This window comes from Lathamus discolor, chromosome 6 (assembly GCF_037157495.1).
Source record: "Lathamus discolor isolate bLatDis1 chromosome 6, bLatDis1.hap1, whole genome shotgun sequence".
NCBI lineage: Eukaryota > Metazoa > Chordata > Aves > Psittaciformes > Psittacidae > Lathamus > Lathamus discolor.
In genome coordinates this window covers 14754199-14780144 of record NC_088889.1, presented here as the reverse complement: position 1 = coordinate 14780144, position 25946 = coordinate 14754199, and the positions used below count along the sequence as shown (strand labels likewise).

At 47.0% G+C, this 25946-nt stretch overlaps 1 protein-coding gene across 1 annotated transcript; it reads right to left on the bottom strand.

Annotated features, from left to right (window-relative positions):
• Nucleotides 1-9873: 9873 nt before the first annotated feature.
• Nucleotides 9874-18822, bottom strand: TMX1 (thioredoxin related transmembrane protein 1). Its single transcript, XM_065685425.1, has 8 exons — nt 18628-18822; nt 18391-18506; nt 17103-17148; nt 16467-16595; nt 15520-15565; nt 15338-15439; nt 13728-13797; nt 9874-13017 (listed from the first exon to the last, which is right to left on the bottom strand). The coding sequence occupies exons 1-8, from the start codon at nt 18795-18797 to the stop codon at nt 12839-12841; spliced, it is 858 nt and encodes a 285-aa protein (XP_065541497.1). The 5' UTR covers nt 18798-18822; the 3' UTR covers nt 9874-12838.
• Between the last annotated feature and the right edge of the window lie 7124 nt (nt 18823-25946).

The window sequence follows — 25946 nt, the reverse complement described above, 5'->3', positions numbered from 1 at the left end:
ATACAAAACTGCAGAGGTTGGCTTTTCAACTTTCCAGGCCGATTTATCTGCCTCTGAGCATCTCCAATACCAGTCTGCAACACCTTATCCACAGCAGCGAGAAGAGCCTGGGAAGGCTGCTCTGCGGTGAGGCAGCCGGGTGTCAACATCAGCCTTGGGGACGGCGTGGCCATCATCAGAGACGAGTTGTGTTAGAGACATCAAGCCTCTGGAGCCAGGCTTTTGTTCCTTCGGAGAGCAACTGGGTCCAGAGCCCCATGGGGGCTCTTAGGCAACAGCAAAGCAAAGCCTCTGCACCCCCAGGCCTGCGGATAACCCGTCCTCATGCAAACCTGTGACTCACGCTTGTGCAAGCGCACATGCAGCCCTGGGCACCAACACTATTAGTCTGTGCTTGAACCCCTTCCTATTACTTGTAGCTGGGTGAAATTAGATGGAAAAGAAATTCAATTAAGAAGGTCTTGTCTAACACTGTGCGATCTTTGGAGTCACTCTTTGGAGCTGTTAACAGGTCTGACGGGATTAGCAGCCCCTGGCTCCCTCCCCCTCCAGCCATCAGCTGGGGAAGCCTGTGGCTGCAGCAGGCTGAGCTCCACTGGGGATTTGCCGCTGGTGCAGCCGTGGCCACCCCAGCATCCAAAATGGGACTTTGTTGACAGCTGTTTTCTGGAGCCCCCAGAACTCAGTATTTCACAGCAGAAAGAGCTGCCTTCCCCTGGGAACTGAGCAGCCACCAGGTTACAGACCTGAGCATCCAGAGGGGCTGCTGTCACTGACCTCAGCTGGAGAGGCTGCCATAGCAGACCCTCTCACTTTGACACAGAGGAAGGCACAGGTCTGGGCAAGTAGGCTCTTCACGGGCAGTGCTGTCCCAGGCTTTGCAGCAGCCTGGGGAGCAAAAGAACAAGGCACAGAGGAGACCTCTGTCCACACACCAACCAGGGAAGAGGTGTTGAGTCCCCACCAGCCCCACCATGAGGGTGCCATAGGAAGGCAGGATGGGAGACGTCAAGGGCTCACACCAATCCATGGTGACATCCAGGTGGGAACAGTTTCTGCTCCCTCCCAGTGCTCTGCCAGCTCTCCATGTCCCCAGCATGCTTTTTGTGCTTGGAAGCATGGGGCATTAAATTGCCTACCAGACAGCTGGCTGCAGAAGCTTTGCTTCAGTCTCCATTTATCCAGCGATTCGGACATGGTAAGACAGGCTAATATAGAGGGAGACGATGCGGTACCTAATACCCTGCAGAAGATGACAGTAGTTTCAAACTAATGGACAACACTAAAGACAGCGTGACCAACGTGATGAATCAGAGCTGTGCAGCTTCAGGGGAACAGAGAAGGGGAGGAATGAAAACCAAGGCTTATAGCTTTTAGCCCCAGCACTCAAAGGAAAGGCAGTGTCCTTCTTGGGAAGGCTGAGCCCCCAGGTGCTCCCTGCTTGCAGTCCCATGGGACAGATGGGGACCCCCTGCCCCTGGAACCCTGTCCCCACACACAAGCCATCACTCACAGTGTGTGCAAGTGCTCCACTAATTGCACCACCACTGCAGCGCTTCTAACCTGCAAAGCAGTTTCCTTCAGGGGATCAGCAAGTGGTTGCCTTCTCACCGTCCCGACTCAGACTTACAGCTGGTAAAAGGGATAATTAAAGCTGAGCTGTTAAAAAACCCTCCCTGCGGACTCCCTCCTTCTGAAGGGGACAGTGAAACAGCAGGGGATCCTGATTCCTCAGGACTCCAGAGTCCTCCTTGCAAAGAAGTTAAACAGTGATTTCTATCATCCCCAGTGTCACCAGCAAACCCAGCACCTGTAACTGGCATCCACAGAGCAGCATCTCTTTAGCCCTTGGGTAGCAGGCAGGGCAGGAGGAGGGGCGAGAAGGTCAGAGGTGGAAGTAGAAAGGCAAAATATTGTTTGCCAACCTTTAGGCTGGAGAGAGTACACAACAGCATTCAGCATCAAGCACTAGAGCACCCACCATGTGCTCCATCCTTTGCTAACAGCCTGCAGTCAAACCCAGCAAAGCTGCGTGCAGTGAGCAGCCCTGGCAAAGTCCCCGGGGCTGTCCCTGCTCCATCTTTCTCTCAGCCACCCAACTACACAGCAGGTAAACCCCAGAGTGCCTACAACAGCCTTCATCCATCCGTGAGAGTGGCAGAGCCCCCCTGCCTCTGCACAGCCCCCAGGCTGAGGGAGAAGCAGCGCAAGCATGACAGCCACACCACTGTTCATATCCTATAACATCCATGACAGGGGCAGGGACCACCTGGAAAAGGCAACAGAGAGGGGCAGCCCTTAGCACAGATGAGGCAATACCTACCGCAATGCCCATCAGCTCTAGCAGCCTTGCAAGTGGTGTCCTGCATCAGTGTGGGATGCGGTGGGTGCAGGTGGGGTGAAGTGGGTTGGGCCCCTGAGCACAGGGGCAGGCAGGAGTGGTACCGTCCACGCTGCGTGGGGGACCCTGTGGGCTGCGACTCGCCATGGCACAGGAGAGCTGGGAGCGCTGCCAGACAGGGGCAAAAAGCCTAAAGCATCCCAGAATTTGCTGGTGCCTCCTTTTAGTCCTTAAAAAAATAATAACCAAGCAAAATAAAAACTAAACCAAAAAACAAACCCAGACCTCAGTTAAATCAACCTGAAAGCATACGAAACCTGAATCCATACCATTTAAAAACAGCAACCACCTCTCCTAAGCACAGTTCTCATCCCAGGGAGGGAAAAGTGCCAGAAATCAACTCGAAACTGCAGTTGATTCTCTGTGGAAGGGATTCAGCTGCTTTGCTGATAAGCAGCAAATCTCTAAGCTGGAGAGGTAGATCATTGAGGGGAAATGTTTAGAGAAACTAAATCCTTTTTCCTGCTTCTTATGCTAATAGGGAAAACCAAGCTGATTTACAGGAGGACAACATTTAGCAAAATCTGATTCAAAGCCCCCATCTGTTCTCATTCTCATGCTAAGTTTGTCAAAAATCAGCTTTCCTTCAACCAGCACCAACACCACTTTTAACCGTAAGAGGCCAGTTCTGGAAAGATTTGTAAATAAACCACTTCTGCAAAGCCAGCCAGAAAAAACAGACAGGGGAAGGGCTTGATTGGTAGAGATACATGTTGGGATTGAAGGGATTGAGGAGAGACAGCAAAGGAAATAAGGGGACAGGGAATGACTAATCAGTGCAGCTGGCAAAATAACCCAGAGGCCAGTGAAGGGTTAATGACACTAGAACGGGGAAATCTCCAAAAAGGGGTCTGCATCTGTGCCTCCACAGCAGTTGTTGCTCCTGGATGAAGCAGGATCTGGAAACAGCTCCTTGCCAGAGCCACTCTGCCTGCCGGGACCAGCAAGCTCCTCCTGCAGCCCCAAGGGTGCTAGAAAAATCTCCTAAAACGTGTCTTTTTGTTCCTCATGGGAAGCGGTGCTGAGCTGGTTTGTTATATTGCTCAACCGATGCACCATTATTGGAGCAAACAGATTATCAATATATTTAATGTAAGCAAAACACATTACAAGGTGGGTCTTATCTCAAAACTTGGCAATTATGGATTTAAGTAACGAGGCTATGTTCCCATACTCTTCTTTAGGGGCAGGATTATTCTGTATGCTCCTTATCCTAAATTGGTCAATTTAAGGTGTGTTTAAAGGCATTTTCTGGAGTACTTTCAGCAGTGGGGACTACACTTTCCAGCCCCATGGATCACACCCGCCCTTTGGCACAGGCCAGGCATGATCTGGTTGATGTGCTCCCGCAGGACCTGCACAGCAGAACCCTGCCTCGCTGGCAGCTCCGGCAGGGATACTGCTGGAACATGCACACCAGGTGTAGGCACAGAGCTGATTTGGCTTACGGCATCACAGCAAACAGAGGGGAAAAGCCCTGACTTTTGCTGCCCTGAAGACAAAACTGGGTTTTGTCCTCATTCACGGGACAGAACAGCCGCACAGCTGCAGCAGGAGCCCTGGGGCAGGGCTGTGGCTCCGCTCATCATCTGCCCCTTTTCAGGGGCTTTCTTCCCTTCCGAGCCCTGCACCGCTGGCAGATGTAGACCCCAGTGAGCGGCACGCACAGATGAGCCCGGTTCTCTCCATAGTAGCCAAAACATTGTTCCTGCCCTGGGGTTCCCCTATTGCCTGCCCTGCAGAGCCAGGAGCCCAGCTATGGCACCAATTGCCTATGCTGCTGCCAGCCACCACCCTCCCCCTTCCCCACTGGCTCTGTCTCCTTGGCCAAGCACAGTATGCAGTGCAAAAAGAAGCAAGAAGCACAACAGAAGCCAGGCAAGGCAAACAGCAACAGCTTTTCGGGATACACATGCTTGCATATAACCTGCCATTGAAGACAGCGTGTTCTGGCCAGCCACGAGACATGCCTCACCTCTGCGGATGTTCATGAGGGTGCTGCGACTCAACTGCCTATAAAGGAGCAGATGCCCCCACTGAAACACTGCCCCACAGGGGATGTGACTCAAAGGCTGGGTACATACAGCTCACATATGTGACACCTTCTTCTGGAAGAGAAAGTCTTGCATGAAAACAGGACCAGCCCAGAGGGAGTTCGCAACCTCCTATAAATACACAGAAGGAGTGTATTCCCTGCCCTATTCATTGTTTACTCCCAGCACTGGAAGTTCAAGTGATGATCCGAGGCACCATAAAATAAATCCGTCCATTGAAAGCACAAAGCGGGAGTTAGACATTTTCCTTTGCTATTGTTACCCCCAGCCAATCCCCATCCTGCTGCACGGTGACTTCCTGCTGCACCTCCTCTAGCTCAGTCTTAATTATTCCTTTCCTAATGTCCATTCATTCAGAAAGTTCTCACTGGCCTGTAACCTGCATTTTCCATTTGTTTGGTCCATGCCATGCAGCTACATTATGGGCATCCATAGCATAAAATAACACAGCTTACTCTTAAGTACATATCGCTCCCATACCTATTGTCTCCTTGAGAACAACTGAAAAGATTTACATTTCATGCTTTTGCCATCCTCTTTTAAGCCATGAAATGACTTCAGGTCTCTCTATAGAAGTAATGTTTTCTCCAAGGGCAACACAGGTCCAAGCAGTCTTTCTGTGATATCGCCACTTTGCCACCACGTGGTCATCTGGCTCCTTTCACTTGCTCGCCTTTTGGCCACACAGCTGCTTTCACAACTCTCGGGATTAAAGTTAGAGAAGCCCTTTGGGAGATGTGCTCCAAAGCCCTTTAAAAAGCAAAGTGAATAACAGACTTAAAGTCTCTATACCCAGAATGGAGCAGAACTCAGTTTGGAGCCTCTGAAGTTTTTAGAGTCAACTACCTAATTACAATAGATAAATGCAGAGCAACACCCTCGAACTCCTCCTGAGGCAGGAGAGCCCCAGCTGCCCACTCCCCATGCAGCCCTGCAGCCTGATCGAGCCCCATTCTCAACAGGGGCTGAAAGCCCTGCAGTAGGCTACGGCCAGGTTCCCAGTTCTTGGGCCTGCAGAAGACAAATGGGTGTTTTCAAGAGAGACCACAGTACATCAGGGTACCATGGACAAGCCGGGGGGGGCTTCAGTCAGCATGTCTTGCAAAATTAATAGTAAAAGGCACCTTTTCATGCTTCTGATGGGTGCTGCGCTGGCAAGGCTCCTCCAGCACAGCAAGGTCTCGCTACACCACCTCATGGTTGTTCGAGGTTTGGTCGTTTCTGCAGAACTTCAGCAGAGCATCAGGGCAAACAACTCTTCCCCCAGCGGCTGACAGCTCCTGGCAGGGTTTGTTTGTGCCATCTCTTGTGCTTAAGAAAACATACAGAAACCTCCAAACCCTCAGATCCCACCCAGAGGGGTCCTGGTTTCAGCGATCCCTTCACCCTCCCCGCTGGGCTGGTGACTGGCTGTAGCCTCGACAGATCTGGAAGGGGATGATGGATCATCCTTGTCTAGGGCTCTGACAGCTGATGCATCAAACCAGACAGTTCCTTTAGAGACCTGTCATGATGACGCCTACTGCGCATATCAAACTGGCTACGAACTACTGTATTTAAAAATACACCATGGCAGAGATTACACACAGGTTATTTTCCCTGAATAAAAGCTGTTTCAGAAACATTTTGCTTTTATTCATCTTCACGCAGGATTTCATTGATGGGCTCTTGCATTATGGCATCAGCCCTCACAACAGATCCTTCAGCAACTCAAAACCTTTGGGAAGTCTGGCCACAGGCACAAGCTCTAGCTTAAGGGGGACACATCAGATGTAATTTCTATTTCTGATCAGCTGGGGGTACACAGAGCTCACACCAAAACCTGCTTAATATTTGATCTCAAGTTATTGTTAACAAGTTTCTGTTGAAATATTAATAATAATAGCAGCTCCATATAAGACCACACTTCATGTCCTTCCCAAATACTTGACAAGGGATGGGGAGAAGAGGAGGAAACAGTTACTTACCTTGGAGAACCAATTCCCCAATCATCTAAGAAATCAGCTCTGCAGTCCAGTAAACATCCAAGAAGATTCCACAAGGGAAATGTGCAATATTTTCCTTGGGGACCCAGGGATTGAGATAGCCTATGTAAAGAAACCAGCCAGGCTCTGCAGGCACAGGTAGGAAAGGCTTTGTTTGGCCATCAGTTATTACAGGGGAATAACAACACACCTCCTTGAGAGCCAAACAAGTCCTTGTACCCCACTTACTCCTGTGGTACAGATGCAGACCATGTTCAGGCCATATCCTGCCCATTTCTTTGTGCCCACCACCTCCAGTGACTCCAGGCTCTCCCCATTGATGCAGAAAACCAAGGAAATTCAGGCCATCCAAAACCAGCACTTGGCCTCATTTGGTGTTTTTGTTTGTTTTTAAAGAGGTCAAACTGCAGTTCCAAGACAGATCCACCCTGCTGTGCTCTGTCAGGGGACAAGATCTTGGCTACTCCAAGGTGTCAGAGATTTACATCAATAGTGCTAATAGCAGGTCTGAGCTTCACTGAAACACAACAAGCTTTGTGTAGCGACACTAACAGGGTGAGCAACCTTTCCTTGTCACTGCAGTGCCAACACTTCCTGCTGGGAATAGGACAGGGAAGGGACACACCAGTTGAACTTGACGTCTGGAAATGGCGTTGTGTATCCCTGCAATTTCAGCCACTGGCAAGAAGAAATCTTTACTTTGAACACCTGACTTTCCCTTTGGTTGATAGTCTCAATACAGCAAGCATCCAGAGAGGATCAACCATCCCACGTGCCAGGGAGTTTAAAGGAAGATTCAGATACGTACCTTCCTAAGAAATTACCAGGCAAACAAGGTGGAAGGGAACAGGGACATTGAGATCCAGGCTCAGCAAAGAGTAGACTCTGGAAGTAGAAGCATAGCTACAAAAATACCATATTTAATTATGATCTTGCGTTAATGTTCTCTCATCTAGCATTAAAATCGTTGATACAGGAGGCATAATTTAACTTATAAATGAACCTTTTAAAGAGAGATGCCCAGATGATTTTGCCGGTGTCTCTTCCTCCTCTCAAGTTCACAGGTATTTCAGAACCTGCTGGCAATTCGAGGACATCAGTCACACGCAAGCCCACATCCACCATTACCCCTCAGCAGACCTAGCACTCTTCCCTTGCTCTCAGGCAGGCATCTGCCTTGGGAAGGCAGAACTGGAAGCCCAGATGCTTCCCACAACTTCAGCCTCAGTAGAGTGAGGTGCCAGGGCAGCTAACCAAGCCCAGCAGCTGCTCTGGGCACTTCGAGGCACACGTAGCATAGCTACATGATAGAACAGGCTCTCCAAAAGCAAAGCATCAGCTCCCACTGCAGGGAAAGTTGGGTCTCTGATCTATCTTGTGCTTAGTCCACAAGGAACCCAAACACCAGGCACTCCTCTAGTTCCAACGAACTTTCTCTCCAGCCAGAGCTACAGCACAGAGAAGTTAAGCATCTACAGGACAAGAACAGAAAGCAAATCACAGCATGCAGGGTTTAGTGTTGCCAGGAAGAGGGTTCTAAGGGATTTTTGGAAGGCTGACTTTTTAAGGTCAAATACAAGTGCTACAAAAGGGGTATGCATGTCTGGGGAGGTACTTTAATCTGCAAAAGGATTATGTCTACTTCCTTTATACTAAAGATGGCTATTAAACATCAGATGTGTATCTAAGAGTTGGCTTTCTGGATCTACCTTGCAGTTAAGCAAATTTCTATAAGAAATGTTAAATAGAAATGAAATTTGTATCTGAGAAGATTTAAAGATCTAAATGTGAGAAAGTGAGGAAAAGGGGTATACTGAGGCAGAATCATAGAATGGTTTAGGTTGGAAGGGAGCAGTTAAAGATCATCTAGTCCTAAACCGCCTGCTATGGACAGGGACACCTTCCACTAGAGCAGGTTGCTCAAAGCCACATCCAACCTGGCCTTGAACACTGCCAGGGATGGGGCAGCCACAGCTTCTCTGGGCACCCTGTGCCAGCGCCTCAGCACCCTCACAATGGAAAACTTCTTACTAATATCTAATCTAAATCTGCCCTCTGCCAGTTTAAAGCCATTGCCTCTTGTCCTATCGCTACTGGCCCTTGTCAAAAGCCCCTCTCCAGACTTCTTGTTGGCCCCTTTAGGTACTGGAAGCTGCTCTGAGGTCTCCCTTGATGGTCAGAAATAAAATTCAGGAAAGAGCCAGAGATGACTTTGGTCAGGTCAAATCAAAGACTCCAGTGGATGCAAAGCAAGGAGACAGGGCAGCTGGAGGAGCTTTATTTCCTCTTTAAAGCAAAAAAATCTTGACATTGTACTTCATTGGTTCTGAACACTGAAACAATGCTGTAGCATACTAAATTTTTTCCTTCCTTCCCCAGGCTGTGTTATAACAAACTATTTCCAACCCGGCACTAAGGATTGCTTTGGCAATCTGGCCAACACCAACTGCCACCTAAGAATACAGTTGCTATTGTGTTTCTCATCAGACTAGTTCCAACAACTTTCATTAGCTAAATATAAGTCAGTTTGACTCTTTGTTTGTGTCCTATGCCCCTGTCCCGCTTTGAACTGACTGTTAATTGCCATTATACATAACGTATTAAGTGGAAAAGTAGGGAAGTTAGGCTTGGGTAAGCATCCACTTAATTCCCCAGGCAATTTATATGCCTTATTCCTGTTGGGGAGGAACTGCAAGAGTACTACTGCACTTGCCCAGAAAAGTATACTCTATCAGACTGAAAACTGACAGGTTAAAGCTACCATGCTCTCAGTACTCACTCCTACATAGAAGAGATAGTACAGGAAACAGCAAGGGAACAGGCAAGACAGACTCTCTGACGGCAAGTTTTGTACTGGACTGGCTGTTACTCAGTAGTGCTTTAAGCATACCCCATCTAGATTCAAATCGACTGTTCTAGAAGACTTTCATTTCAGAACTCTGATAACTCTGAGTTAAACTTCCCAATCCAAGATAAATCCACCAATACTGACACCTTCAGCATGTAGTGGGGTCCATCTGTAGCCAAAATACATTTGCATGCATTTTACACAGAGTTAAAAGAACTGAATTTTAAACATCATTTGTCAACTGCAGTCCACATTCTTTTTGCAGTACAAGATCCCATTTTATTACCATTGCTGTCTAAGCCTGGTATGCATGAAAGCTCCTTCCCAAACCATCTAACCAAAATGACATGTGGCCAGCTCACTCTACCATGAGGTACCCAAGCCAGTCTTAACTGAATGCCACAAGCACCTCAGTACCACTTTAGTTTGAAGTATTATTGAAACTGGTCCTTTAAAAAAGACTATCACAGCTGATGTGTCAGCTATCATGTTGCACCCACTTTCTTCCACGGAAATAGCTGCAGTTTTGCTTCACTGCTAAACAGCAAGATACTATCTTAGAAAAATAAGACACAAACACACGAATCCAAAGCTGGTGGTTATTTTTTACTTGAAGACTCTGAAACATTAAAAAAATGTATTGTTACAAATAATAAATTCTTTCTGGAATGAATCTGGACACACTTAGACAAGGTGATGATATGGAAAGGGCAGTGACTTTTACAAAACTGATATTCAAGCATCATCAATACACACAAAGGACAGGCTCTTATGCATATTTCATTGCAACCTTCACTCAGCCTCAGTAAACATCTTTGGAATATAGATTTTTACAAAATAAAGAAACTTAAATATTCACAGGACAAAACCATAGAAATATTACTAAAAATACGAGTGGTAAAATTTCCAGAGATCAGCAGAGGCTGCCTATGGGCAATCAAAAGGGAATTTGCTGAAGTTACACTAATCACAAGCATAGGTCTGCCACATGGAGGCTGGATTCCAGCAGCTGGGAACACTTATGACTAAGAGGCAGTTTTGGAATTTGGTTACTTGCCTAAGGCAGGGAGGCAGTAAGAAAAGACAGGTGTGCAGAAGGCAAAGGCAAGGTAAATTAGTGCTAGAAGTTCTTGTTAAACCAGGAGTCTAGAAATACAGCAAAAAGATTGTTCTTTCAAAATCAAAACTTAGCCAAAGGGTATCAGTATTTACTTCCTATATTGCACAAACTGCTTTAAGAAACTGAAAAATTAGAAAGCCCTGCATTTATAACAGCTACATTTAAATACATTTCAAGTGGAGTTAGCCCATATAGTTCAGCTTTTAAAACAATTCAACACTTGTCCCTAAAAACACCATACAGCATTTGTGTTCTGTCTTCAAGCCCTCTCTAAACTAAAAAAATACTCCATTTTAGCAGACAGTGCTACTAGCTCTCCTTAGGATCTCACAGATTTATTGCTTTAGTGACAAAGGCTAAGATCTAAACTTTGAGAGAGATTAAGGCAATCCCACACGACTGACACCTTAAGGGCATTTCTGGCACACTGTGGTCTTCATTCAAACACCAGAAGATTGATATTTAAAAATGACAGGAACACTCACATTTTAATCAAAAGGACCCTTTCAAGCATCAGTTATATCTTCCCAATATATACCCCAGCACTGGAGCCATGAGTCATCCCAGAGCACCAATATTCAGATAACAAAAATAAAGTTAAAGGGGGAAGTTCCAGGACATCTTACGTAACTGATTCTTACTCATCGAATAACCTGTTAGAAGATTCACTCAGATATTTGGACAGCTGAATTACTTTTTCCTATTCATAACATAAATTACGATCTGTCAGATATACTTACACTGCAACTTACAAAGAAGCATTCAGGACTGACAAAGAACATGGCAGCTTTACAAGCCAATGCTGAATATTGTTCTGCCCAATATTTCTTTCATATCCCAGAGTTCATTAGAAGCTCCTTGTCTGATGTTCTATATTCTTAAGTCACCAGGAGAGCCTTGCTTTAGAAAGCCAGGCTGCAGTGAAAAGATCAAGAGCATTTCTACATTTGTGGTCTTAATTACTCACAGTAGTTTACTATTGACACAGACTTATCAACTGCCAGTCCTGCAAACCCACTCAGGTGAACAATTAAGAAAACCAAACCCAAACAACTACAAACAAAACCAAACAAAAAACCTCAAATGCCTCAAAAAAAGAAACACAACAAAACCCCAAAACAAAAACAAAACCCCAAAACAGCAAGAATAGACTCATCTAAAAACCTCAGTATAAGGCTAACCCTTCCCTTGCAATACTTTGGACAAAAACTGACTATGGAAGACTTTTTATAAGCCACGTAAGATAACACTGGTCCAATGCGCATGTACATTCTTTTTATTTCTATGCAAAGTGAAAACAAATACCATACAGAAAATAGTAGACTACAGATTGTTCCTTAAAGAATTAGGGTATATTGTTTCAAGATGGTTTTGTGAGACCTGAAAAGATGAAAGGATGACTTTCTGTAAAAGAAAAAGCAGCAGTTATTTCAACTTCATACTAAGAACAGCCTGACTGGTTTTGGAGTAAAATTTGACTAAGCAGAAATCACTGATGCCATCTTAAAAATAAGTAGAGTCCTACTGCCATCCAGCGGGATGACTGGATAGGATGTGCACTCAGCAGAGAACCCTGTGTGTAAACTATTCCCATCTGAATCAGTCTTAGAGACAAGACTTCATAGTGCTACTTGTCATTTTTATATTCTAGAAAAGAATTACTTTGCCAAGAAGCTCATAATTTTCTACAGCCTTTTCTTAAAAAAAAAAAAAAAAAAAAAAAAAATAAAAAAAAAAAAATAAAGAAAATCAATGCAAATAGCAGGTTCCTGGTCAGCCAGAGAATCCACACTACACAGTGCTTTTTGACAACTTCCATCTGGGAAGGTGGCAAAGACAAGCTCTTGAGCTTTTGTTCAGAGGGCAACTTCTGTTCCTCTAAACGAGGATAGCAACTTTCATCTCTTTGGAAGAAGAAAGACTGAGGGGTTTGTAGCTCTCACTGTCATAACAGAAAGCAGTTTTTGTCACATAAAAAGCCTGGAACATGTCCCATAACTGAAGGGACTCTTCCCCCTCAGCGTTTCTTAAGAGCACAACTAGATAAATTTATAATGAGAAACCTTTTTGAATGATTTAACAACAAACAGGTTAGTGCATTTTCCTTGCTAATGTTCCCTAACGCAGCAAGTACACTGGTTTACATTCTGTTAAAAAACAAGTAAAAATCCCTATAGAACAAGTCATTCAAGAAGCCACTTACATTACTTCTTAGCACTTCTCTTCACACACACACGTTTCAGCCATTTGCAACAGCGTGTTTTACTTTTCAATACCTGATGCCAAAGATGCCCTTTTTTTTCCCCCTGAATTCATGAAATGCATCATTACAGCCATGACAGAAGTCAAATCTTTTAGCTTGAAGAGAAGAATGACATTTATTTCCTTCTCAGTTGCTGACTCAAACACTAATCCTGCACGCAAATAAAGCTAAGATTTATCCATTGTGGCAGCAGGGATCACTGGGCGCTGCCTTACAGCATTTGGTGATGAATTTCTGTCAGACACTTCTTTACCCTCGATTTCATCATCTGAGGTATCTTCTTCATCTGCTTCCTGCTCTTCATCCAGCTTTTTCAGCAGCTGAGCTGACTCTGGAGCTAGCTTTCCTTAAGGAGAACGGAAAACATGCATACACAGATACCATTACCATGAGAAATGCACTTTAACATGGAGTTAAAGTACATTTAACTTAATCCAGATGCACAAGATTTTGATGAACTTAATCCAGGTAGCACTTCCCGATATCAGTCACTTCAGCTACAACCTTAGGTAGAATTGTTGCTAGCATGAAATTACCCCCAGGTCAAGCATTAAGAGACAACAGACTACCCAGAAAAGGTAAAAAAAAGATAAAAGATTTCTCCAGCTTTGGTGGGCAGGGAGGAAGTCATGTTCCTACAAACCATGACTTTTTAAGATTAGCTTAAAAAATTCCAGAAACTAACCACAAACTGAATTACTTACCATCCACTATTCCTCACTCTGCCCCTATAAATTATGCAAACCCCAGCTTTGCAATACAGAGCTGCACTCAAAACTTTTATCTCCCTGCACACATGGAATTTCATATCTTGCAGTTATGTGTGCTGTAAAAGCAATTTTCCATCTCCTAAAAAAAAAAAACAACTTTTTAAAAATAGCTTAGCTTTAGCTAAATAGAAAATACAAACCCACTATAAACCCTAAGGGCAAACAGCTGCAAGCGTAAACTTCTACACTACATCTGACATCCTGCAGACACAAGTTACATACCAGTACTTATTAAATAACATTTAGCAAACAGCCTCACAGAGTTAGTCATATACAGCAGGCTTACTTGAGTGAGGGTATTGTGGCGATCTGTATGTTCTGGATGGACAGATACAGTCTGCTAAGAACACAATTATCTGAAACCAAAGGAAAACATGTTTAAATCTCCAGACAACCCACACATGAGATCGTGAAATTCTTTAGGTTAGAAAGGACCTTTAATATCACCAAGTCCAACAGTTAACCCAGCACTGCCAAGCCCACCACTAAACTATGTCCCTAAGTACTACATCTACATGTCTTTTAAGTACTTCCAAGGATGGTAACTCCATCACTTCCCTGGGCAGCCTGTTCCAACAACTGACAAACCTTTTTGTGAAGACTTTCCCAATATCCAACTTTTTGGATTTTGACAACCCTTTTGTTGAAGCCACTGGCTGCCTTGGCTATTTGAGCACACTGCCAGCTCATGCTCAGACAACTGTGGACCAACACCCCCAGGTCCTTTTCCACCAAGCAGCTTTCCAGTCACTCTGCCCCAAGAATTTCAAGGGCTTGTGGCGGCCCAAGTGCAGGACTCAGCACTGAGCCAATTGAACCTCATAAAGCTGGCCTCAGCACATTGATCCATCCTGTCCAGATCCCTCTGTGAAGCCTTCTTGCCCTCAACCACATCAACACTCCCACCCAACTTGGTGTCTTCTGTGAACTGACAGAGAGTTCATTAGAACCCCTCATTCAGACCACTGATAAAGATATTAAACAGATCTGGCTCCAAACACAGGGGAACACCACTTGTGACCAGCCATCAACTGGATTTAACTCCACTTCCCACCACACTTCAGGCCCGGCCATCCAGCCAGTTTTTACCCAGTAAACAGCACACCCCTCCGAGCCAGTTTCTCCAGCAGAACTCTGTGGGAAATGGTGTTAGAGGCCTTACTAAAGTCCAGGTAGACAACATCCACAGCCTTTCCGATACCTGCTAAGCAGGTCACCTTGCCGTAAGAGGAGATCAGGTTAGTCAAGCAGGACCTGCCTTTCATAAAGCCATGCTGACTGGGCCTGATCACCTGCACATGTCCTGTACATGCTACAGGACAGCACTCAAGATGATCTGCTCCATAAAATCCCCCAGCACCGAGGTCAGGGCGACAGGTCCGTGGTTTCCCAAGTCCTCCTTCAACCCCTTCTTGTAGGCAGGACTGCTGGTAAATGATGGGAAGTAGCTCTCAGTGAGCACTTCCACCAGCTCCCTCAGCACCCCTGGGTGGATCCCACCTGACCCCATAGACCTGTGTGCGTCTAAGTAATGTAGCAGGTCACTGACCATTTCCCTTTGGATTATGAGGGCTTTATTCTGCATCCCCCTTCCAGCTCAGGGGGCAGGGTACCCTGAGAAAAACTGGCTTTGCTATTAAAGACAGAATCACAGAATCACAGAATCCCAAGGGTTGGAAGGGACCTAAAAAGATCATCTAGTCCAACCCCCCTGCAAGAGCAGGGTAACCTACAGTACATCACACAGGAACTTGTCCAGGCGGGCCTTGAATATCTCCAGTGTAGGAGACTCCACAACCCCCCTGGGCAACCTGTTCCAGTGCTCTGTCAAGCAAAGCTGACATTAGCATAATACATAACAGTCACAAGCCAATCTCTTTCAAGTGTTTCACTTACAAGTCCCAGTATCACTCCTGAGAATAGAGTTGCCAATGCAAACACAGCATACGAGCCCCAGACTGGTATTCCAACATTTTCTGTTAAATAATTATGGCAGTGCTGAAATAAAAGACAAGAGAATCATTTCAGGAATAGCTGAATATCATGTGTTCAGATAAAATAGAGATCTAAGCACATACCCTGAGCCACACTGACAACTGGAACAAAGCTGACATACTGCTCATCCTGAAACAAATCAGAAAAGAAACTGAAGACATCTTTAAGCCAGTCACATATCCACACCTTCTGATTTGCCTGACTGGTCATTATTTCATCCCAAGTTGAACAATTTTCTGCTCATGTCTGGTTTCTCTTCTAACTACTTTGATTTTTATCTTCAGTTTTATCTTTTAATTCAATAAACACTCATTCCCCATGAGATACTTCTGGTACCAACATTAGCTTGTTTCAATGTTCTACATAGGGACAACCACAAACTTACAAACTTTCTTGACTTTTATCTGCTGACATATAACTTAGAACATAAAAGTAATTGAAATTTGTATTTGGACAAACAATCTGAGAAGCAGCTGGAACACTATTCAAGATATTAAGAACTAAGCATCTGAAGATTTTATTAAAACAACCTATTAAAAATATAAATCAGGTTATATAAAAACAGATATCTTCAGACACTTAAGTTCAGCTATATTTTTTATACCAGTGAAAAAGACCAGGCTATCTGCCATGTATATCCTGCTGTATCTGACATTTTCCTGTTACTATGAACCTTCAGCAGTAAGTATTCACTGTCTAAAGGAAAGGAGAATTTGAATCGTTAAGCCAGCTTAAGTTAATGAGTGAGCAGCAGAAGCAGCCTGCATACTGCTTCAGTATGCACAGAAATGGGACTGGATCAGTACACTTTAACTTACTAATCCTAAAATTAGTACCCTGCTTCACACAGAGTAGAGGGGGAGAATCCCCTCCCTCAACCCGCTGCTTAAGGAGGCATGACACTCGCCCACCACATCCAGAGACTAATTAGCAGCTCAGCACTGCTGCACAAGCTGATAGTAAGGAGGCAGCACCTAAGGACTTGTCCCAGCAAGTCCAACAACAAGTTATGATAAAAATCAAAACTTACAGGAAAGAGGAAGGACCAAACCATGATGAAACTGGTTCAATAGATTTCCATTCCTGGTCAATGATGAAATTTATGAAACCAGATTCAGTTCTTGCTCCCTGGTATCTCCTGAACTCCCCATCTTTACAGCTGTAAAACAAACAAAACAAGTCCTTTATTTTACATAGTCCAAGCATACAGCATTTGCTTCCACTCAACATCATCCCTCCCATCACCTTGCCCTGGATCTTAGTTTTACTTTACCTTAGATTATATTGGCTCTAAAATGTTTTCAAAAACTGCTGACTACAGGTATTTCTAGAATCTGCTCAATACATGGTTATCTAGGTTGCGATTCCACAGAGATAATGATCTTCCTAATGCACTTGCTACATAACTGCACTAAGATCAACCTACCCAGAAATAAAGATTGCAAAATGGAAACACCCATGAGGAGACAGGATAAACAAGGCCTGAAGGAAAACGAAAAACATCAACTGGAAGTACTGCAAGGTCAGAGTAGGTAAGACAGTGGTTGTCCCTGTGTAAAGTAACTCATATTCTTAAAAAGCATGGCAAGTCTCCTTTATTTGTCCCAGTAAAAAGTGGGGAAAATATCCTCTCTCCTCCAAGAAGTCTGCTGCATTTCATACTTACTGATAGATGGTAGGAAGAGCTGTTATGACAAATCGTCCACTTAATCCTGTAAGAAAAGTTATTTTTCAGAATTGCAGAGCACACTTTTATAGAAGGCAAGAAATGCCTAATTATACACCAAAATAAAAATGGCTCCTGCCTCAGGTATTTATTAAATGATCACATTTAATTGTGATCAAACACAAACTTGTGCATACAAAAAGTACTGCACACAGTCTAAAAGTCCGTGAACAAAGAGCTACAAAATCTCTCCATGGATAACTGTTTTACTTGACAATTTTAGCTGTAGCTCTTGAGAGATGCACTCCTTTTCCCACATGATCTGCAATCTCCAGTGTTTGCAGAAAATAATCCAAGTAAGGCAAGTTTTAAAAGTTATGGGAAGAAGTTACCAAAGTTACTTCAAAGAACAGCATCAGCATGGAGAAGGTCATTTTTACAAACGCCACACAGACAGGAAGGCAATTCAGGTAAGTGAGCTTCAGCTGCAGGAACAAGGGGAGGTAATACCACAAGGAAAGCTAAAACCACATTTTTGCTCTGTATGATGCTTAAAAAGTACAGCCAAAAATCCCCTTGAAACCCTCCAAATCACCCTTCAGAGAAATTCACTTGTTCCCTTCATGTAGTTTTTAGTATACATCCAGCAATATGCCTTCAGTAGAATCACAGAATCATTTACAATTATCAAGTCCAACCATAAACCTAACATTGCCAAATGAAAAGCTTCCCAAAACAACTCCATTTTCTGTCAGTTTGAGCTATTCTTCTCCTTTAATATTTGCTAAGATATTGAAGGATTCCTGGAAAGCTTTTTGGTTCTGTTTACTGCAAGACTATGATTTTAAAATGTGTATGGAAAAAGCACATTAATTTTTTTTTTTTTAATGTAGTTGCCTATGAAACATTAAGTGATCTCTATCTTAGAATCCTAGAATGGTTTGGGTTGGAAGGGACCTTAAAGACCATCCAGTTCCAACCCCTGCCATGGACAGCAACACCTTCCACTAGACCAGGTTACTCAAAGCCCCTGTGTCCAACCTGGCCTTGAACACTGCCAGGGATGGGGCAGCCACAGCTTCTCTGGGCAACCTGTGCCAGTGCCTCATCCTTCAAATTTCCTATTAATCCTATTTCCTTGGGGCACATACACTTTGCCCTGATTTCAAGACTTCCTCCTTGGTTTCTGACTGGGGTTAAACCGCTACACCCTCGCACCAGGCGCTCCACGGGCAACGAGAAGCCCGAAGCCCCGGAGAAGACCTCAGGAACCACCGTCCCCGCTCACCCGGCTGCTCCGTGACATCCACTTTGGCGATGTTCACTTCCAGGTCCTCCCCCCACTCAGCGAACTTCTCCCACTCGGGCTGCAGCTTCTTGCAGGCGGGGCACCAAGGGGAATAGCTGGGGGCAGCACAACTCCGTCACCGAACAGCACCGCCCCGTCCCACACGGCCTCAGAGCTGGCCGCGGCGACACCCCTCGCACCCTCCCCGTCAGACCGAGCGACCCGCCGCCGACTCACAACTCCACCATCCACTCTCCGTGCAGCAGCTCCCGCCACATGCCGTCCGACAGCACCTTCACCGGGCTCCGCTTCCCGAGCGCGGAGGCGGCCGCCAGGCGCAGGAGAAGGCACAGCAGAGCGCAAAGCAGGGCGCACAGCAGAGCGCACGACCGCCCCATCACCGCCATCTTGTCCCGTACTGGTTTCCGCCTTCCCGCGGAGGCGGAAGAAGGGAGGAGGGAGCCAATCGCGCCGCGCTCCCCCTCGGAACGTCGCCGCTGGCTGCGCCGCCACGCATGCGCTCGGGGCCGGCAGGGCAGCGGGGCTGCTGCGTGCGGTGGCGCTCGGGCTGAGCGCGGCGCCGGCGGTGACGGGCCGTGAAGGGACGTCGTTGTTTTCCTCCGGCGCCCTGCCCGGCTCTGTGCGCACGACGGAATCCGATATTCACGTATTTAGGCCCCAGCTCTCCTCAGCCGCCTCCCCTGTGTGCTGCTGACCTCCTTCGCCTGCACTAGGTGCAGAATTACCCCTCTCCTCAGGGGCTGAGCGATCGTGCTGTGGGTTCAGTTCTTCACACACAAGAAGTGGTGCCATTCCCTTTTGGAGGTACAGCGAGAGAAGATGCCATCAGCGTAGAAGCCAGTTCATTTCCAGGCTGCTCTTCAGATCACAGGGCCAGCCCCAATGGATACTTGATTAGATTCTGCTTCTATCATCATACCCATTTTCATAGGAGCATCGTGCAACTGAAGGTTGGCAACGTTTGGCAGGAGGTGCCAAAGGCCTGTTCCTGAAGCAAGGGTGGCTGAACTACCAAATTCCCAGTTTCTGATCCAAATAAAGGAAGAGCAAGATACACCCAGAGACAGGCCAGTGGGAATTAGCATTGCATGAGGCAAGCCTCCTGCTTCCCTAGCTTCAGTCTCAAACCGCTGAACTGATTTTAGCAGGAGCCTGCTAGCATATTGGTTCCGAGACAGCGAGGTGGCCTGGAATACATCAGCAGGCATGATTCCAGCTCAGGAGAAATGTGAGGAGACTGAAAGCAGGGGCTTGCAGTGGGGAATATTGGGCAGCCAGAAATATAGGTGTTACTATTTCTTCTGCTGATAGCATTTCAGTGCAAAAGATACACAAGCCATAGAATATAGAGCAAACCGTGTGTATAAAGGGACCAAAGTGCTATCTTGCACACTCAACTGCAACACAAAGGGACCATCTCTTGCCCTCCAAGTATTTATTTACTCCAGAATGACACAGATGTAAAACCCTGCAGGCCTGCTGAGTATACATCACTTTGCACCAACCTGAAAGTTGCTCTTGGTTCCAGAAGTCAGTAAATACTGTGCTGACTGGAACCCTTTTGCTGTATTTTAGTGATAAGAAACCTGTTGCCCTGAGGCCAGCACAGGAGCCTGCCTAAAGGTGTCCAAAGACATACTGGGGAAAATTATAAGAGTACTGTTTTCTTGTAAAATGTCACTTCTGTGAGAGGAAGGCTTGTGCAGGTGTTTTTGCTCTGAATTTAGGCTCCTTTAGGCATGACAGAAAACAAGCCATATTTAACGCATTGCTTTTGAAACAAAAAATCAGACAGACAACATAATCTGTAACAGGCCCATCACTTCACTGCTATCAGATATTTCATTGTGAGATGAAGTTCATGACACTCTGGAAGATTATGTTGGATTATTAGATCAGATCAGGTTAGATTATCTTCCTGGATAGTGATTTTGACACTTAATGCTCCTAGGCTCAAGAAGAAAGGAGCTGGTAGGCGTCTAAAAATAAAGCGTAGCTTCAAAGGCATACCAACTTTCCTATGGAGACGGCGTGAAAGACGGTGAAAAGTATGACTTCATACCTCCTGCACTTGGTTCCAGAAGTAATTTAAGGGCAATGACTGCTGTGAATTACTTTTACTCTCTGTTATTATTACACTGACATTGTCTCACTTCTTTATAAAGTTTTGAGGCGTTTGAGAACAAGAAAGAACAAGCCTTGACCATATCTTTTATGCATTCTTTCTCCAGCCCATTTGTCTTGGCCCTCCCAGGCAGACTGGAGAAATGTCTGCCTCGTCCTTCAGGGTTCACAGAAGAATAAAGAGGCTAAGGTGAGCAGCTCGAGAGAGGGCGCCTCCAACACCGGAGCGGGGGAGAGATCAGCGTCCGGGAGCCTCACCTCAGAGCGGCCGGAGCCACCGAGGAGGGAGCCTCAAGCCCTCGACAGGGCCTGCCCAGGAGCCGGCAGCTCCGCGGACGCGAGCAGGGACTCACAGGGGGCGGAGCCAGGAGGGGCGGCACCAGCCCTGGCCGGGTAAAAACCTGCCCCAGGAGCGCGGCGAGGCGGTTTGCGCGGGCAGGCGGGCGGGATGGCGAGCACCCGTCGTGTGGCCAGGGCCCGCTCTGGGAGCTCTGCTCTGGCTGCCCCGGCGGTGGCAGCGTAGGCACCCAGACAGAGCCGGTGAGAGGGGAGGCTGCAGGGCAGAGCCCGGGGTGCAGAGGGTGCCTGCACTGCTCTGGGGAGGAAAAGGTGCACGATGGGCAGGGCTGCACTCGGTGCTCCCCGGGGGAGGCCCTCCTGTAGCAGGGGCTGAGTTGCGGGATGCTGTTAGCGGGCTGCAAGATGTCAGGGTAGCTGAGAGGAAGCGGGGCTGCTTGCTCCAGTCCCAAACTGTGCGGGGGCCTCAAGCTTCCCCTCCAGCTCATGAAGGAAAGAAGGAGGCCACCAAGCCGGGAAGCTGGGAATTAGCAACAAAGAAAAATAACAAAAGAAGGAGGAAAAGAACACTTAAAGGCAAGGGGCTTCCTCCTAAATCTGTTGTCCCCATGCAGAACCACTTCGCTGTCCTGCAGGAGGCTAACGAGGAAGATCTCTACTGGTGCTACAAAGAAAAAGCGGCGGGTTGTAGTAATAGGGGACTACTTCAAAAGGGACGGAAGCACTCGTCTGTCGGCCTGACCCCGTCTCGAGGGAGGTGTGCTGCCTACCAGGGGCACGGATCAGGGATGTTACAGAGAGGCGGCCTGCTCTAGTAAGTTGCACAGTCTATTACCCTCTCCTGGTGATCCATGTGGGTGCTAGGGATATAGGTAGTAGTAGACTGGGGACCATAAAGAAAGACTACAGAGCCCTGGGAGAGGTGGTTAGGGGCCCTGGAGCTCAGATAGTCTTTTCATCAATTCTCCAGGACACATGGGAGGACCAAGAAAAAAAGCTAGGAGGATTGGACAGGTTAATAAATGGTTAAAAGGGTGGTGTCATAGTCAGGGGTTTGGGTGTCTTGAACATAGGCCAGATCTGCTGGGTGCTGGTGGAGCTGGTCTGATGAAGGGGAAGAACAGTTTTGGTAGGAGGCTTGCCAGACTGGTCGAGGAGGCTTTAAACATCTAGTTTAAACATCTAGTGTTGGGGGAGGGGGGCATCATTCCATCCCAACACACCCAGTCAGTTGCTAACACCTATAATAAATGCTCAGAACAATGTACATATATTCTAGCTGCTCCAGCCAATGAGCTGGCTTCAATTGGAGCTGGGCTCAGATGCCTCTATACAAACGCCCGTAGCATGGGGAACAAACAAGAGGAATTAGAGATGTGTGCACATCTATGGGGGTATGATATAATAGGCATCACAGAAACATGGTGGGATGGCTCCTATGACTGGAGTGTTGGAATGGAAGGTTACAGGCTCTTTAGAAAAGACAGGCCTGGCAGGCGGGGAGGGGGAGTTGCCCTTTATGTTAGGGATAGGCTGGAGAGTATGGAACTCTGTCTGAGGACAGGTGAGCAGTTTACAGAGAGTTTGTGGGTCAGGGTTAAAGGGAAAACAGCCGTGGGAGACATTACTGTGGGGATCTGTTACAGGCCGCCTGATCAAGGAGAACCTGTGGATGAAGCACTCTACAGACAGATAGGAAAAGCCTCACGCTCACAGGCCCTTGTTCTCATGGGGGATTTCAACCACCCTGATATCTGTTGGAACGATGGCACTGCACGGCACAAGCAATCCAGGAGGTTCCTCGATTGTGTGGAAGACAACTTCCTTCTGCAAGTAATAGAGGAGCCAACAAGGAGAGGTGCCATGCTTGACCTTGTGCTCACCAACAGGGAAGGGCTCGTTGAGAATGTGGTACTCCAGGGCAGCCTTGGATGCAGCGATCACGAGATGGTTGAATTTGAGATCCCCAGGACAGTGAGAAGAGAGTGTAGGAAGTTCGCCCTGGACTTCAAGAGAGCAGACTTTGGCCTCTTCAGGAGCCTGCTTAGTAAGGTTCCATGGGATATAGCCCTGGAGGGCAGGGGGGCCCAAGACTCTTGGTTGATATTCAAGGATCACCTGCTACAAGCTCAGGAGTGCTGCATCCCAACTAGAAGGAAGTGCAGCAGGAGGGCCAGGAGACCTTCTTGGATGGGTAAGGAGCTGCTGAGGAAAATTCAAAGGAAAAAAGAGGCTTATAAAAAGTGGAAGCAAGGACAGGCGGCCTGGGTAGAGTACAGGGATGTTGTCCAGGAAGCTAGGGACCAGGTTAGGAAGGCTAAGGCCCAGTTAGAATTAAACTTGGCCAGGGATGTTAAGGATAACAGGAAGGGATTCTACAGGTACGTAGCAAACAAAAAACGGACTAGGGACAGCATAGGCCCCCTGAGGAAGATCTCGGGAGAACTGGCTACACAGGATTTGGAGAAGGCTGAGGTTCTGAATGAGTTCTTTGCCTCGGTCTTCATTGGCAAAGGCTCTGACTGCACCACCCAGGTCTTGGAAGGCAGACACAGGGACTGTGAGAGTGAAGACCTTGGGCCCACTGTAGGAGAGGATCTGGTTCGAGACCATCTTAAAAATCTGAACGCGCACAAGTCCATGGGACCGAATGAAATCCATCCGCGGGTCCTGAAGGAGCTGGCGAATGAAGTTGCTAAGCCACTGGCCATCATATTTGAAAAATCATGGCAGTCAGGTGAAGTTCCCGACAACTGGAAAAAGGGAAATTTAACCCCCATTTTCAAGAAGGGGAAAATGGAAGACCCGGGGAATTACAGAGCAGTCAGTCTCACCTCTGTGCCTGGTAAAATCTTGGAGCACATTCTCCTGGAAGGCATGCTAAGGCACATGAAAAACAACAGGGTGCTTGGTGACAGCCAGCATGGCTTCACTAAGGGGAAATCCTGCCTGACCAATTTGGTGGCCTTCTATGATGGGACTACAGAACTGATGGACAAGGGTAAAGCAGTTGATGTCATCTACCTGGACTTGTGCAAAGCGTTCAACACTGTCCCACACGACATCCTTCTCTCTAAATTGGAGAGATATCAATTTGATGGATGTACCACTCGGTGGATAAAGAACTGGCTGGATGGCCGCACACAAAGAGTTGTGGTCAATGGCTCAATGTCCGGCTGGAGACCAGTAACGAGTGGTGTCCCTCAGGGATTGGTGTTGGGACCGGTCTTGTTTAACATCTTCGCTGACATGGACAGTGAGATTGAGTGCGCCCTCAGCAAGTTTGCCGATGACACCAAGCTGTGTGGTCTGGTTGATGTGCTGGAGGGAAGGGATGCCATCCAGAGGGACCTTAACACGCTTGTGAGGTGGGCTGATGCCAACCTTATGAAGTTCAACCATGACAAGTGCAAGGTCCTACACCTCGGTCTGAGCAATCCCAGGCACAGCTACAGATTGGGCAAAGAAGAGATTCAGAGTGGCCCTGAGGAGAAGGACTTGGGGGTGCTGGTCGATGAGAAAATGAACATGAGCCAGCTTCAGTGTGCGCTCGCAGCCCAGAAAGCCAACCGTATCCTGGCCCGCATCAAAAGGAGCGTGACCAGCAGGGCGAAGGAGGTGATCCTGCCCCTCTACTCTGCTCTTGTGAGACCTCACCTGGAGTATTGTGTGCAGTTCTGGTGTCCTCAACATAAAAAGGACATGGAACTGCTGGAACAAGTCCAGAGGAGGGCCACAAGGATGATCAGGGGACTGGAGCACCTCCCGTATGAAGACAGGCTGAGGAAGTTGGCTGCCTGGGAAGCCTGGAGAAGAGAAGGCTGCGTGGAGACCTAATAGCAGCCTTCCAGTACCTAAATGGACTTATAGGGATGCTGGGGAGGGACTCTTCGTCGGGGACTGTAGTGACAGGACAAGGGGTAACGGGTTAAAACTTAAACGGGAAGTTTAGATTGGATATAAGGAGGAAATTCTTTCCTGTTAGGGTGGTGAGGCACTGGAATGGGTTGCCCAGGGAGGTTGTGAGTGCTCCATCCCTGGCAGTGTTCAAGGGCAGGTTGGATGAAGCCTTGGGTGGGATGGTTTAGTGTGAGGTGCCCCTGCCCATGGCAGGGGGGTTGGAACTAGATGATCTTGAGGTCCTTTCCAACCCTAACTGTTCTATGATTCTATAAGAACCAGACAGCCAAACTAACAAAAAAGCCATGTGTCCTGGGTTGCATCAAAAGGTGTGTGACCAGCAGGTTGAGGGAAGTGATTCTCCCCTTCTCCTGCTCTCATGAGACCCCACATGCAGTACTGCATCCAGCTCTGGGGCCCCCAACACAAGAAGGACGTGGACCTATTAGAGTGAGTCCAGAGGAGGCCATGAAGATGCTCTGAGGGCTGGAGCGTCTCTATTCTGGGGACAGGCTGAGAGAGCTGGGCTTGTTCAGCCTGGAGAAGAGAAGGCTCTGGGGAGACCTTGTAGCAGCTTCCAGTGCCTAAAGGGGCTGACAAAAAAGCTGGAGAGGGCTTTAGACAAGGGCCTGTAGGGATAGGACAATGGGGATGGCTTTAAACTGACAGAGGGGGGATTTAAATTAGGTATTAGGAAGAAGTTCTTCCCTGTGAGGGTCATGAGGTGCTTGCACAGGTTGCCCAGAGAAGCTGTGGCTGCCCCAACCCTGGCAGTGTTCAAGGCCAGGTTGGACAGGGCTTTGAGCAACTTGGTCTAGTGGAAGGTGTCCCTGCCTGGGGCAGGGGAGGTGGAAATGTAGGGTCTTGAAGGTCCCTTGCAACCCAGACAACAACCCTTTCCAACCCTGTGAAAACATAAGATGGCTCTGAGTGACTTTAAGATATTAACAGAACTCCTAATACTACTCATGTTTCCTTTATGCCTGCTCTGTTCCTGTGACTTGAGATTTAAAAAAAAAAAAAAAAAAAAAAGTTGTTGCTTTTTGACTTACTTTTAGAAATGTGCATAGTGTGGAGAGATAGTGCTGGTTTATTCCAGTAGTCACCACAGCCAAATCCCCTTCTTACCCTCATGCTTCCTTAGAGGTATGTTGTACCTCCATGGGAGCAATGCCAGATCCTTATGTGTTCATGAGGCTGCATGGCCTCATGGC